The sequence below is a fragment of the Macrobrachium nipponense genome, chromosome 10, assembly GCF_015104395.2.
Source record: "Macrobrachium nipponense isolate FS-2020 chromosome 10, ASM1510439v2, whole genome shotgun sequence".
In the NCBI taxonomy this organism is placed as follows: domain Eukaryota; kingdom Metazoa; phylum Arthropoda; class Malacostraca; order Decapoda; family Palaemonidae; genus Macrobrachium; species Macrobrachium nipponense.
In genome coordinates, this window is record NC_087204.1 from 101745896 (window position 1) to 101761614 (window position 15719).

At 43.0% G+C, this 15719-nt stretch overlaps 1 protein-coding gene across 2 annotated transcripts; it reads left to right on the top strand.

The window, feature by feature from the left end:
- The first annotated feature begins 486 nt into the window (after window positions 1-486).
- Window positions 487-15062, top strand: LOC135223823 (longitudinals lacking protein-like). 2 transcript variants are annotated; one of them, XM_064262679.1, is made up of 4 exons: window positions 487-663; window positions 1454-1774; window positions 13900-13996; window positions 14501-15062. In XM_064262679.1, exons 3-4 carry the CDS (start codon window positions 13904-13906, stop codon window positions 14816-14818), a joined length of 411 nt encoding a protein of 136 aa, XP_064118749.1. In that variant the 5' UTR covers window positions 487-663; window positions 1454-1774; window positions 13900-13903; the 3' UTR covers window positions 14819-15062. The 2 variants fall into 2 exon arrangements, with proteins under 2 accessions (XP_064118749.1, XP_064118748.1); XM_064262678.1 differs by lacking the exon at window positions 487-663 and having other exon boundaries at window positions 833-1774.
- The last annotated feature ends 657 nt before the right edge of the window (window positions 15063-15719 follow it).

The window sequence follows — 15719 nt, forward strand, 5'->3', positions numbered from 1 at the left end:
GTTATTAGCCCATAACTCGCTCCATCCCGAGGTGGCAAACACACTTTCGAGGGAGTGTACACTCCTTCGGCGTATGCAAGGTTTACATCACTTCTCAAGCATGAATGACGACTCTAAGTAATGATGACGGTAATATACACAATTATATGTTAAGAGATCAATTTAAATCGTTTAAGAACTATCATTCTCCTTATTAGTCCATAAGTCGCTCAAATCCGAGCGAGCAAACAGACTTTCGAGGGAGTGTACGCTCCCTCGGCGTACGCGGAGTGTAAATCCCTCCCGAGGCACGGATGGCGATAATAGAAGGATTTGATTAATGAATTTAATATAATAATTGAACTTACGTCCTCTAAAAACGAATTATTCGTCCACAAAGTGCTTAAATCGCTTAAATCTAAGGGAGCAAATACTCTTTTAGGGCAGCGTACGCCCCCTCGGCGTCCGCTGGTTGTGTCCGCCGGCATCGCGTTGAGCGTTTGTATTGTTATCGTTTGTGTGTGTTGTGTTTCTTATTACCGTCATCCGTCAATTAGGCCTCCATACAGGAGGATGCCCCCGACGTTCCCGCTCCCCTGTGACTCTGCGGAGCGGCGTGCTCTTTTAGGAGGGCATTTCCCGGGTATTCATCGGGTATCAAAGCCGAAATACCCCTGCTTTAGGGTACGAAGTAAATAGGCCTACGTGAGAGAGAGAGGAGGTCGCACTGTTTTTGTTTTGGGTCGAGTGGTCCTCAGACCTATTTCGTCCGCTGATTCCGACGGGATTCGACGTCGTTGCGTCCTTGATAACTTTTCCATAGGACGAGAGAGGCCCTCCTCGAGTAGGGCGAGGTATCTAGGAGGTATAATTCGGCGTTGAAGAAGACCTGCTGTTGATGCTGCTGTGAGGACGCCCCTGAGTAGACTCGCTTAGGCCTACTTGAAGTTAGAAGTCGATTTGACGTCGATCTGTAGTTTTACGTCGAGTGATTTTGGTGTTGAAATCGACGTGATTTGACGTCACGTTCTCCCCCCTCAGGCTTTGAATTGAGTAGGCCTACTGTACGTTTATAGGATTATCTTAGGCCTGCTCGAAGTGATCGACTCTGACGTCGAATCGTCGATTTGCGTCGAGTGATTCAGAGTGAAATTCAACTGATGTCACAATATAGTCTCATCTTAGGCCTAAGAACATAATCTCACTCTATATTCTTCTCAAATATTGAATTAAGGAGCCCTACTCTACATTAGACTCTCTCAGGAGAATTGAAGCACGTCAACAGAAATTCAACGTAATATTAAACGATATTCTCATTTTAGGCCTAAAAAGGTCACGTTACGTTATATTTTCCCCACAAACTCAGATTTAAGTAGGCCTACTCCACAGTAGACTGCCTATCTTAGACCTACTTGATAATGTCAATGTCCGTCGACTGAATTCGACATAATATCACAAGATACTCTCCTTTCAGGCCTAAAAGAATTCTTCTCCGAGATATAGATAATGACGAATTAAATCTGAAAAAACTACAATTAAAGCCACCCATAGACCTACTGCCAAAGGCCTTGACACCCCTGGCTCGAATGCCCATAGGCCCATTTTGTCGACTTAAATTCGAGTGGAAGTCGATGCAATATCACAAACTATTCAACCCTTAGACTTCATTTTGACCTAAATCCTATCGCCAAGAATCCTACAGTTGAGGACAGCTGTAGGTCTACTGCCATAGACGCCCCTGGCTCAAGTAAACTGCCCGTAGGCCTACTGGAACTGTACAGTGGCCTTTTGAAAGGTAAATGACGATAGGGCTTGTCAGTCTTCTGTAGAATCTATAAGAAAATACATTTAATAGATTCCAAGATGGTATTCTGTATTCTAGGTTTATGCTAAAATTGTAGTCGTAGGCTAATTGTCATAATTCCCAGGTGTAATAATAATTCCTGTTGTTATATAGATTAAGGCTAATGACAGGTATATATTCTATGTTGTTGCTACGTATTCTAGATTGATGCTACATAAGCCTATAGTATCTAACCTGTTGTAAACTAGGCCTGTAGACTAGGCAATTTTACATATTCCAAGATATTCTAATACATTTTGTATTCTAGCTTGAGGCTAAAACAATAGGCCTACCGTAAACTAATGTGATGCAGCATAATTTATTTTGTAGAGTTACCTATATCATTAACATTCATCTACTTTATTGGCTAATCTGACAATATCATACCACGGTACTTACTGTATTTTCTTTGTTTCATTTATGTTTATGTCTTTTGTATATAGCCATAATGTATACCGTCTTTTGTTTATGTCTTTATGTTCATTACTAAAGGGTTGGTACTGAATGCAGATCCCATTTTACACGTAAACTAATACCCACCACCGAATCTAGAGGTGTGCTGTGGTAGTCTTCTGTAGCCAAGTAACCTAGGCTGTGGACTTTCAAAGTCTTGAAGGCATCTTTGTATAAGGTATTATGGTTAGGCATTGTAAAGGATAAATTCTCTGCGTTTTCTTGCAATTTTTTTTTTTTTTTCATTTACTAGGCTGCCACCCTTATCAACCACAGGGCATAAGTATGTTTATTCTAAAGGTTCCCTAAAATTTGTATTATCTAAACATTATAGTCTATTTCCATTTGGATGTATATTGGTTGTCATCGAAATTTTTACTACAGTAATTAAAATTTCACTTCTGAAGGCAAATGATACCAGTAATTAGCAGTAATCAATTAAAAGTGGTACACTTTCTTTTTGGTATGCATTTTAATCTCTCAAAAAATGCCTTTGGTTATTTTTTTTGTCCAAGGTCTAAGTAATGCTATTCCAGCTAACACTATTTATTGTTAACTGGAATCATCAAGTGTGTTTGTAGGCCATCATATCTATGCCTTTTGTTTTTACAGTTTATCTGTTTTATACGCTAAACTGTATACTATCAAACTATATCATTTTTTGATCCACCTTAACCTAACATGAGGGCACTGGCTTCTACTTGATCAGGGAGCTTCTGCTCTTAGACTCCTCACAGCAGTCATGGCTGACTTAAAAATTGGTGGTGTGTGGACATACTCACCTTAGAACACAGCATCCTGATTGACAATGATGGAACTCCTTCCCTTATCTACCCTTTAACTTAAAAGTGCATAACTACCATATCAAGGACACTCTATCTTACATAACTGGAAGCAAACATCTTTCCCATAACTTCTTGTAAATGTGCTCCTTGCATGTTCCCTTAACATAATGTTCATATCCAGAGATTCATACACATGATGGAACAACCTTTCAAGTACGTATATGTGTTATTTCCCTTGAGAGGCCACAGTGCTTTTAGTGCACCAACCTTACCCATGTGTCTTTGGCCTCTAGCTGCAACCCCTTTCATTCCTTGTACAGTACCTCAGTTCATTTTCTCATTTTTCCATATTTCCACCCTCTCCAAATAATTGTTTCATCGTGCAATTGCGAGGTTTTCCTCCTGTTGTATATTTAAAACCTTTTTACTGTTTCTCTTTCAGCATTGAATTACTTATAGGTTCCAGTTCTTTCTTGACATTTGGCCTAAGTTTCATGTATTCCGTTCCATTATATGTTAATGTTAGAAACAATTTCACCCACATACTTATTGAACACCTTAAAATTCTCCAAAATATATCAGGTACATACTTCTGTACTTAATTAGGCAACCCTGCAATAAAAAATTTTATTTGGTCTTCATTACAAGTCATTTGTGTCTGAATGGCAGTAAAAGAATGTTCAGTAGAAATCTACATGATTTCAGAACATCGTTATGTAGGAGATTTTCAGTTGCTCTCTTTGTGATTGGTTGAAATTGTCTCCCATCATTAGGGAATGATTTTATAACTTATAATTGTGGAATACGAAGCAGAATAATAATTGATAAATAGGGATGATAGCACAGATGAACTTGACAGCAACTGAAAGAAAGATAGAGAGACCCCCCGTGAATAGTTAGAACCCGCGAATGTTTGGAACCCCTATAAAAATGCTAAAAACAGCCTATTTTGTTTGTTGAAACTCAAGAAAAACCCACTAAAAATTTTCATACTTGGTTTTTTTAATAGTTTTATCACAAAAAGTGCATTTTATGATGAAATTGATAAAAAAAACCCAGGAATTTGTTGATATTTCTCACAGAAAAATACTGTGAATGTGCAAATTTTCTGTGAATAATGCGGGGAAACGTTCCCAAGAGAAATCCGCGAATGTGTGAGTCCGTGAATCTGGAGAACGCGAATACGGGGGGTCTAGTGTATGTGGGTTAACCCACTGCAATTCTATTCAGCTTTTGGAAACCTCCAGCCTAATCTCTTTTTTTCTGTAAATTCTTATATCTACTGTTAATCATTTCTAAAGAACTCCATATTCTTCAGAAGCTTTAATTTCAAGTCAATGGCCCCTGTAGTCTTCTTCCTTATGAATAGGATTCATCTTCTGAATAATAATATTGTAATAATAATTGCATCTGATGTGTAATCTGTGATTGGCATGCACAGTATTTAGCTGTTAGTATATTAGGGTATGTCAAAGATAACAACGCTTAATTATTACTACAGTATTTATAAAACTTCTCAGTTACAATGTTTAAACAGTTGTACTATGTTATCAAGGAGAAATCATATTGATAGCTTGTCTATACTGTACATTAGGTTTGAAGAAAATGTGCACACATTTAGAGAGGATGAAAATTCAGTTTGAGGACATGCACTGCTCTAATGTATGGTTACTGCAACACTGTAGCTTTTATTTTAAAGATGGATACTGTAGTGAACAACAGTTCGGTTGTATCCACCTGTTAAGTGGAAAAGATTTACAATCTGAGGTGTACTAGCCATGTATGTCAAAGTATTGGGGTAATGTCTTATGAGGGCTTAAGTACTTTCTGGTTTCTTGGCTGAATAAATGTCCTGGTGTAGGGGCTAGGTATACCTCACATATTTTTCAATCCTTCCTGACACTGTTTCTTAGTTTTATGGGCAAAAACTTTTCCTGAAAGGATCATCAATTGTCTTTTGGGCAGATATTAAGAATATTTGTGTCCACATAGATGAATTGATGTCATTTCCTGAATAGCCTGCACTGCAGAAGGAAAGCTTTGTTAACGTTCAGGGTCCTTGGGTTCTTTGCCTTGAGTAAGAACAAAGAAAGTGATAAAATTTGTGCCATCTGCATTTGTACGGAGGCATAAAGCGCATGGCCTATATGAGTGTACTGACCACTAGACTAGCCCTATCTTATCGTTACGTACCTGCGGTAGAAATCCTTACTCCATTTTTAGCCGTGTCACTCCCTCTGAGAACAGGTCAATTATTGCAGGATTTTGCTCAGCACTTGCTGACAACCTTGCCATCACCAAGGCAGTCAGTTGAAAATGAAGAGCCAGGTTTCACATTCTTTGGAACCTTCAGTTTTCAGACATTTGACAGTGTTTTGTCATTCATCATGATTTGATTGCCTTGTACATTCCTTCTTATACTATGAAGATACTGGTTCCTTCACCTGTTCTGTCATTCATCAGGATTTGATTGCCTTGTTCATTCCTTCTCATACTATGAAGATATGTACTGGTTCCTTCACCTGCTCATAGAGTTTTTATCAAGGGTTGTCACCATTTCAAGATTTTGTCGTAGCTCTTCCCATGTCAGATTTTGCATATTTTGCCTGCATAGAGGTATTGTAAATTTCAGACTGACTGATTGATTGATGTAACATTTTATGGCATCTTGACACACTATTCCAGGATCTTTTCCTAGTTTATGTGGTATTTAGGGCACCATGTTTTAATTTTATATTATTTTTTTTCTAGTCTGGCTAGGTAAGTTTGATTTTTGTACATGCAACTTCCCCGGCAGATATATACTTAGCTTATGTCTCTGACGTCCCGACAGAATTCAAAACTCGCGGCACACGCTACAGGTAGGTCAGGTGATCACCCTCTCCCGCCGCTGGGTGGCGGGAATAGGAACCATTCCCGTGTTTTCAGACCAGATTTTTTTCTGTCGCCGGTGCTAACAACATCGTTGTTAGTTCCTCCTGCACGGAATTCTGCTTGCTTGCTTTGCTAAGGATTGTTTGGTGAAGTATTCTTTCTTTGGCTTTGGTATACGCTGATTTGGACCGTTATTTGGATTTGCTTAGGATTCTTCATTATGGGTGATGTTGTGCCTGAAACTCGTTTTAGAGTTTGTGTGAAAGAAGGATATAAGGTGAGACTGCCAAAAGCTTCGGTGGACCCTCACACTATTTGTGTTAAATGTAGGGGGAATGAGAATGCTCAGTTAGTAACACATGTGACGAATGTTTGAGTTTGACTGAAGTGCAATGGAAGAGTTTGACTGCGTATGTAAATAAGTTGGAGAAAGATAGAATTAGGAAAGCTGCTAAAAGTTCAAGTAGGTCCTGCTCTTTGGATCAGGACAATCTTTCTATTTCCAATGTAATTTCTCCTACTGCTAACGCAGGTTCAGCTCCTTCCCCCCGCAGCGAAATCGTAAATTCGTCTCGATCGGAGAAAGCTGCAATGGAAGCGTCGATCCGTAATTTGCAAAGGCAATTACGAGAAATGGAAGGTAAGAGTGAAGTGTGCAGTGAAGTGTACAGTGTCCCCAGTGTAGTGGAGGGGGCGTCTGACCGACTCTGCATTGCTCCTAGGCCTAGACCTCTTTCCAGACTCCCATGACCAAGGGAGGAGGAATGTCGAAAGCCCTGCAAGGGGGATGTAGAGTATTCCCAATGGTCAGGGCGTCCCCCTTCGGCAGGCCCTGTAGACTCGGTCCCAGGCTGCCGTTGGACAGCTATAGACAAAGCGTCCTTAGGATGTTTTTCCGACTCGGATTCTACTTCTCCGAGACGCGGATGGAGCTCCGCGTCTGAGTCGCGCCCTCTGAAGAGAGCCTGGAAGGCGCCTGCAGGAGACGCATTAGACTCCAGCCCAGAGCCTTTTCCGGAGTATTCTCCCGGCTCGAAGAAGAGAGCGATGAAGTCTCCTGTTTCTTCTCCGGCAAGGAATTCGTGCTTCTACAAAGAAGAACTTCTTGGTAGGACTGCAGTAGCAGCTATCCTTGTTAGTAGGCTCGCTGTCTAAGGAGCCTTCTCGCAGGAAGGACGTCTCTCTTCCAGTAAAGAGCTCTCTTAAGAGAGACGGTCGGCGTTCGGGACTCTGGTAGGCGTCTCTCTCCTGGAAGGCGCTACTCCCCAACAAGATTGTTGCTATACGCCTCTCCCTTTCGAGAACGATCTACTACTCCGACCAGAAGAGCTTCTTCTAGTAGGACCCAAATCCCACATTTCGTCAGACGCAAAAAAACCGAATAAGGACGCAAGCCCCTCTCCTGACAAGGATAGTCGACCTTCGTAGGAGTAAAGAATGTTCTTCCTCCTTATAGGCGTTCTCTGAGAGATAGAAGCGCCTCTCCTTGCTATGTTAAGGAACAAGATAATCTCCGTATTCACGGGGACGCCAGAGAGAGAGAAGAAGAAGAAATCTCGCCCCCAGACGTTCTCGGAGAGATTTTAGCGCCTCTCCTAGCAGGCGCCATCGTGATGTTAAACGGTATTCTTCAACCAGGCGTTTTACTCCTTCCAGGCGCCCAGAACGGGACGCTAGCGCCTCTCCACGCAGACGCCAGGTGCCTGAAAAGAGCATGATGGGTTCTGTACGCCCTACTCCTGTTAGGCTTTCCTTAGGAGTTACGAGTTTGCCTTCTCACAAGAATCTTCGGAAGGAAGTAAACCCCTCTCCTGGCAGGAGCCAGGATGAGAGCAGACATTTTTCTTTTCTACCCCAGGCGCGTAGCGCCTGATAGACGCTACCCGACGTGACGCTAGCGCCTCTCCTCACAGGCGCCAAGAGCCTGAAAAGAGCCTGTTACGGGATTCTCGCCCTACTCCTTATAGAGTTTCCTGTAAAGATGCGAGCTCTTCCCTCTCAGGCAGCAAGAACTTTTGAGAAGAAGCAGGCATTCTTCTTCTGCGAGGCCCCTTCCAGTAGAAACTGTTTCTTCAGGCAATAGGATCTCTTTGGGGAGTGGTCTTCCTTCCTCTACCAAACTTCCTTCGAAGGAAAAGAGCGCTTCTCCTTCTAGGACTCCTTCTCCGAAGAGGCATTCTTCTCCTAATGCTACCTTTGAAGAGGTATCTGAGGAGGAACTTCTGTTGATGCGGGCGTCTCGGATTACAAGAGACTGGCAGCCCTGCTTCTTCAAGAGTTCGGTGACTCTCTTCGTCCTGCAGATCCTCCTTCGCCGGGATCACTGCTTTCAAGCACTAAGCTTTCCAAGTCCTCTTCGTTCGTGAAAATGAATCCGACCCTTTTCGATGAAGAAAGCCATCAAGAGCTTGGAGAACTGGCTCCTCTCTAAAAAAGAAGCGGGCAAGACGGTTCTTTCCTGCCCTCCTTCGAAGTTGGCAGGTAAGCCCAGGTGTCTGGTATGGACATGAAAGAGCCAATGGGATTGGGCCTCCCTTCTTCAGCTGATGCTGATTTTTCAGCGTTAGTGGATTCGTCTAGAAGACGCTCTCTTCATTCGGCAAAGGCCTCATGGGGAATGTGTGAAATGGACCATTTACTTAAGGGTCTATTTCGCACACTTGAGGTCTTTAATTTTATGGATTGGGCCTTGGGAGCCCTGGCCAAGAGAGCACAGGATCCAGACTTTGTTTCGATGGAAGTTTTAACGAGTGTACTTTCTTGTCTGGATAAGGCCTTGATGGATGGATCTACGGAGGTGGCTTCTCTCTTTGGATCGGCAGTCCTTAAAAAAAAGAGATCTGTCTACAGTTTTTTTGTCTTTTTTGACGAAATCGGTGGTCCTCCTCTACAGAGATCCTCCCTGCTTTATTTCGCCCCTGTCTAGTCACCTGTTTCCACAAGAGACAGTGAGAGATATATCTAAGTCTTTATCCGAAAGTCTACTCAGGATCTGCCTGCGCAGTCGGCGAAAAGACTAAAACCAGCAGTCCCTTTGGCTAAAAGAGAGAAGCCTGCTTTCAGCAGACCCTTTCGAGGGAGAGAACGGACGGCTAGAACCCTCTCTTAGGAGTAGGAGGACCGGTTAAGAGAGGAAGATCCCAAAAACGCACGCAAGCCCTTCCCTAAACCACAATGAGAAAGTAGTCCTCCAGACTACAGTAGGAGCCAGACTGCTGAAGTTTGTGAAAGTCTGGGCTCAGAGAGGGGCGGACAACTGGTCCCTCTCTATCCTCGAGAGAGGATACCTTATCCCCTTCAGGGAGAAGCCTCCCTTAACAACAACTCCAAGGGAGTTAACAGCAAGATACCGAGATTCTTTAAAGAACCAGGCCCTGCTACAACTAGTAGAAGAAATGATGGACAAAGAGGCGATAGAAAGGGTTCAAGACCTTCAATCTCCAGGGTTCTACAACCGTCTTTTTCTTGTACCAAAAGCCTCAGGAGAGTGGAGACCAGTCCTGGACGTAAGTGCCCTGAATCGCTTCATTGTCAAGACGAAGTTCACGATGGAGACGACTTCCTCCGTTCTTGCAGCTCTTCGTCCAGGGGATTGGATGGTGTCCCTGGACCTTCAGGATGCCTATTTTCATGTACCTATCCATCCCTCGTCCAGGAGGTACCTAAGATTCATGGTACAGGGCAAAGTTTTTCAATTTCGAGCCCTATGCTTCGGTCTTGCCACGGCCCCTCAGGTGTTCACGGGTCTTATGAGGAATGTCGCTCATTGGCTTCATATTGAAGGAGTAAGAATCTTGTTGTATCTCGATGATTGGCTGATCCGGGCCCGATCAAAAGATCGATGTCTGGGGGACTTGAAATTAACACTGGACCTAGTTCAGTCCCTGGGACTGTTACTAAACCTCGGGAAGTCCCAGATGAATCCCCAGCAAAGCATTGTCTATCTGGGGATTTTGATGGATTCTCGGGGTTTTCGTGTGTATCCATCAAAGGAACGACAGGAGAGATGTTTACAGAAAGTGACAACCTTCCTAGAGAAAGAACAATGTTCCGCAAGGGAATGGATGAGTCTTCTGGGGACCCTTTCCTCGTTGGAACAGTTCGTTTCTCTAGGGAGGCTACACTTAAGACCCCTACAATTCTTCCTCAGAGAGAAATGGGATCAGAAGCACCAAGAGCTTTCGGACTCCTTTCAGCTCTCAAAGAGCATAAAGGAGGACCTCAGTTGGTGGTTAGAGTCAAACAGATTGAATCAAGGGCTCTTCCTTCAGTTGTCGAGCCCTCGCCTAGTGTTATTTACGGACGCCTTGGAAAAAGGATGGGGAGCGACTCTAGGCTCGAGAGAAGTGTCAGGCACCTGGAGTGGGGAACAGGTGTCCTGGCATATCAACAAGAAGGAACTAGCAGCAGTCCATCTAGCTCTCGTTCACTTCGAACCTCAAGTATTGGGTGCCGTGTTGCAAGTGAATTCGGACAACACGACAGCTCTAGCCTATATAAGGAAACAGGGAGGGACTCACTCCTTCTCCCTGTTCGAGAAAGCAAAGGAGCTTCTTCTTCCTTTTGGACCGAGGAACGGCGAATAACTCTTCTAACCAGGTTCATCCAGGGGGAAAAGAACGTGAGAGCAGATCTTCTGAGCAGAAGAGATCAGGTCCTTTCCACAGAATGGACTCTGCATTCAGAAGTGTGCGACGAGATTTGGAACCTCTGGGGGAGACCCAATATCGACCTGTTCGCAACGAATTGGAATGCGAGGTTGGAGAACTACTGCTCTCCGATTTCAGATCCAAAGGCAGTTGCAGTGGACGGCGGTTCCTTTTCCTTCCTTCGTGGATTGGAAGGGGATCGACGGGTACGCTTTCCTCCTTTCAAGATAATAGGAGAGGTGGTAAGGAAGTTCGTTTCGACGGAGGGAGCCAAACTGACCCTCATCGCCCCATTCTGGCCAGCCCAAGATTGGTACACAGAGGTACTGGAATGGATGATAGATTTCCCGAGGGCCCTTCCACTGTGGAAGGATCTTCTCAGACAGCCCCACTTCGACAGATACCACAAAAACCTCCCCGCTCTCAGTCTGACTGCCTTCAGGGTTTTCACGCAAGGCTGCAAAGGCAATTGCTAGAGCCAGAAGACCTTCAACTCTTCGCGTGTACCAGTCGAAGTGGGAGGTGTTCCGAAGATGGGCCAGGTCCCAGAAAGTATCCTCTTCCAGTACCTCTGTAACTGAAATAGCGGATTTTCTCCTTTATTTGAGGGAGAAATGCAATCTGGCCGTTACCACAATAAGGGGATATAAAAGCATGCTCTCATCTGTTTTTAGACATAGAGGCCTTAATATCTCGGAGGACAAGGATCTGCATGACTTGTTAAGGTCCTTTGAAACCTCGAAGTCCAAGACTATAAGACCACCTAGTTGGAACCTGGATGTGGTTCTTAGATATTTAATGTCCGAGAAATTCGAACTCCTCAAAATCCTCATTCAGAGACTTGACTAGAAAGTCTCTCTTTCTCTTTGCACTAGCCTCTGCTAAGAGATTTTATTGAACTTCAGGCTTTAGAAGGAACTGTGGGCTTTAAGGAAGATTCTGCAGTATGCTCCTTTAATCCCCTGTTTTTAGCAAAGAACGAAAATCCTTCTAAACCATGGCCAAGGACTTTTGAGATTAAGGGACTGTCCCCCTCTTTGGTAGGGAGAGACTTAGAGAGGACATTGTGCCCAGTCAGGATCCTCAAGTTCTACCTAGAGAGGAAGAAGCTACTTGGTGGAAATGTGGATAGCCTTTGGTGTTACGTAAGAAATCCTAAGAGGATGATTTCTAAGAATGCTCAAGCGTATTTTATTAAAGACGTTATCAAAGAAGCGCATGCTTCCTGTGAAGAGGAACATTTAAGGCTTCTAAGAGTCAAAGCACATGAGGTCAGAGCTGTAGCTACCTCTTTAGCGTATCATAGGAATAGTCGATACAGACTCTTGTCGAATCCACCTATTGGAGGTGCAATTCGGTTTTTGCATCAAATTACTTAAGAGACGTGCGAGTCACTTATGATAAGTGCGTTCTCTCTCGGACCGTTCGTGTCTGCGGATTCGTTGCTGGGGCAAGGAGCTGAACCTAATCCTTTATAGTTAGTTAAGTTAGTAATTTTAAACATTTTTTGGTGTTGTGTTTGTATGGTCGATTGGAAGGGGTCTTGGGAATGCTCCTTTCAAATTGTAGTGTTAACAAATGTAGTGTGGTCAGGTGGTCGGATTGGTTTTTTTTTTCGTGCTCCTTGTTAGTGATTTGGACCTAGGCTCTGTCATGTAAGAGGGTAGTCCCCGTTGATATGACAAAGGTGAAGGCTCTACCATGTAAGTGGGTCAGCCCCCATTGGTATGATCCAAGACAAGGCTCTGTCAAGTAAGCGGGCTCGCCCCCATTGACACGATCCAGAAGAGCTATCGTGTCAGGTCTCATCCCCACTGAAACTCTTGAGGCAAGCAGACTCATAGACAGTAATCATGAAGTCTTCTACCCAATAAGGTAGGAACCAAGGTTTTAATAAGTTTATATATATGACCTACAACAGATGTTGTTTCCCTGTTTTTATTGTTATTTATATTGAGTAACTATCTCTTACCCGCCACCAAGGGTGTCAATCAGCTAAGCATATATCTGCCGGGGAAGTTGCATGTACAAAAATGATATTGTTAGTATACAATAAAGTTTTGTACATACTTACCCGGCAAGATATACGATGAATGGCCCACCCATCCTCCCCCCTCAGGAGATAGGTGTAAGAGAAAAATCTGGTCTGAAAACGGGAATGGTTCCTATTCCGCCACCCAGCGGCGGGAGAGGGTGATCACCTGACCTACCTGTAGCGTGTGCCGCGAGTTTTGAATTCTGTCGGGACGTCAGAGACATAAGCTAAGTATATATCTGCCGGGGAAGTATGTACAAAACTTTATTGTATACAGTAAGTCCTCGGGTTACGCCGGTCTCGACTTACGATGTTTCGTGGTTACGAACACGCCCCCATAAAAATATAAAAAATAATATTTTGCGTCGTTCCGTCTTACGCGGTTTAGCGTCGTAAGCAACGTAAACAAACGCGAACTAGTTCCGGGCGCACGGCGGAAGAATACGCTTTGTGGGGGAGAGGACGGCGTCGCTTCGCTACGCTCATTCCTCGCCCATACGCCATTTTGGTTGTTTACACTGGCCTCTCTCTCCCTCGTGTTGTATAGTTTTTGTAACTTTTTGCTCTTTGTTATGGCTCCCAAGCGCAAGGCGGACTCTTCTGATGGTAGTGCATCGAAGCAGAAAGGCGGCCATCACCATGGAAATTAAAGTGGACATTATAAAGCGATCTGAGAAGGGAGAAACGCCAACAAACATTGGCCGCTCGCTTGGCCTTAGCCGTTCGACCGTTGCTACCATTATCAAGATAAAGAGCGCATCGTTGAACATGTGAAAGGATCTGCTCCTAGTGAAAGCGACAGTGATATTTAAGCAGGCGTAGTGGTCTAATAATTGAAATGGAAAGGTTATTGGTGCAACTTCTGGAGGTTCTTTTTCTCTTCACTAACCTCCCCCAGTCTCTCCAGCACCGCAGCTTCCTCTCCAGTGTGCAAGCCAATCAAATTAATAAAGGTAAGGAATTGTTCTCTCATTGTTATTGATAGGTATTTACATTAAATCATGTGTATTTTTTTCATGTTCCGACTTACGACTGAAAATCGTGTTACGACAGCATCTTAAGAACGGATCAACGTCGTAACTCGAGGACCCCACCCCCTACTAACAATATCATTCAACATATACGTACAGTACTGTATGTCTACCTCTTTGACATTATTATGACTATTACAGAAGACAAGCAGACTTTCTAGTTCAGATTTGTTAAAATTATTCTTATTATTGCTTGGTGTTTTATGTCACTTATTATGTGTATTATATACATTTTTTCTTTTGTTTACAGAATCATGGAGGAAGAGTCGGACAACACAGAACTGTGGTTAACGTGGAATGACCACGCACAGATATTGAAAAATGTATTGTCAACATTGCGTTATAAGGTAAGTCTTTACTTTCACCTTTGACAAGTAGTCATTAGATAAATGGATTTATATATACATTAAGTTTAAGTTCACTTCGATTGTCTTGTGTAGCCCGTCATACTATGCATTTGTTATAGGTCAGTTGATGTATGTATTTGTTGTACAGCACTGAGTAAGAAAGCAGAGATCCCTCAAAATTTGTCTTTAACAGATGTTGTTCCAAATATATATTGACAAATATTGTTGTTGTTGCTGCATATCAGAGATGTTCTTCCTTCTTCTTTAAACCGGATGTAAATGCCGTGTTGTGAGAGTTGAAGCTCCATAAAGTATTTTGAAAGACAGAAGAGAAGTTGTTTGTCTGCCTCACTTAGAGACATCTCTAAAGCCATAGAGCAACAAGATATCCTGGTAAATTGTTAGTAACATCTTGACAATCAGAAAAAAATAATGGTTTATGTGTATGAAACAACAATAATTTGAATATGAACATTTTTAAGTAAGAGCGTATTATCTTGACAGGAGTTGTATGCAGACGTCACACTAGTTTGCGGCACCAAGCAGTATGCCGTTCACAGATTTATCTTGGCAACTTGTAGTGCATATTTCGAGAAGCTGCTTGAAACCATTCCTGGCCAGCACCCGGTCGTCGTCCTTACCAACACATCTCCGAAGGATTTAGAAGCCCTGCTGGACTTCATGTATCTTGGTCAGACCGAAGTCAATTCGACAGATTTGGATCGGTTGCTGGATGTTGCGTACGAATTCAGAATTCGGGGTCTCATTTCTGCGAGAGATGATCCAGAAGTTCAGGTAATGTTCTTGTGTCATTCAGAGTAGCACGAGACGTTCAAGTACGGTCGACCCCCACCTATTTATGTTTCTAGATTTGTGGATTTTTCTGTGGAACATATATCCACATTATTCTTGGAAAATTCACCTATTCACAGAATTTTTCATTGGGAAATGTCACTGTATTTTCATATTTTCTTGGTTAAATATATTTTTCATGATAAAACTATCGAAAGAGGCAGGTATGAGCATTTTTAGAGGGGTTTTTTGGTGTTTGAAATATCAAAATAGGCAGTTATAAGCATTTTTAGAGAAGTCATGTATTCATGGATTTAAGCTATCCACAAGGGGTTGTGATCCCTATCCCCTGCAAATTCTGGGTGTTGACAGTATATTAAAATTCAGATGTATTGCATCCCATAGTTCTTAGGATGTTTTGGTGTATTAGCTTCGTTATTATGGTGTTGGTTATGGGTTATAGGTAACTTTTTGTCGTAAACCAAGTTATAAAACAATTGTTGGTATGAAGGAAATATCATCCAGCTTATGCAATGACACTTGAAGTATCCATACGTCCACAACTCTAATTTTTATTGTAGTGTCTTACCGAACAATTATAGAGCCGTGATTTCCACGAGCGGCAGGATACTAAATTCAAATTTAGCGCGTCGGCGTCGCCAACACTGGTGGTGATGACGTCATCTCCCTCCACTCGCGGGAGAACCAGGTACAACTGCCCAGGTGAATTCAATTCTTTTCCTGCCGGCGTCCGGTGAACATCGGTGGTCGGTGCGGTTGGATGACTTTGCTTCGCTTTTTTTTTCTTGTGGAAATTGATCTTCGGAATTGGTGAAGTACTCTTTTTTGGCGTTGTTGTTATTTTTGCTTTTTATTTAGGCGTTGCCATGTCGGATTTCTAGTCCGTCGGGAGTTAGGTTTTGCATCTCAG

What these genes read in the sequence shown, in the direction of transcription:
- LOC135223823 (XM_064262679.1), top strand. Translation starts at nt 13,904, where the DNA reads ATGGAGGAAGAGTCGGACAACACAGAACTGTGGTTAACGTGGAATGAC. An exon ending in TGTCAACATTGCGTTATAAG is followed by an intron (nt 13,997 to 14,500) that starts GTAAGTCTTTAC and finishes TTATCTTGACAG; the next exon opens with GAGTTGTATGCAGACGTCAC.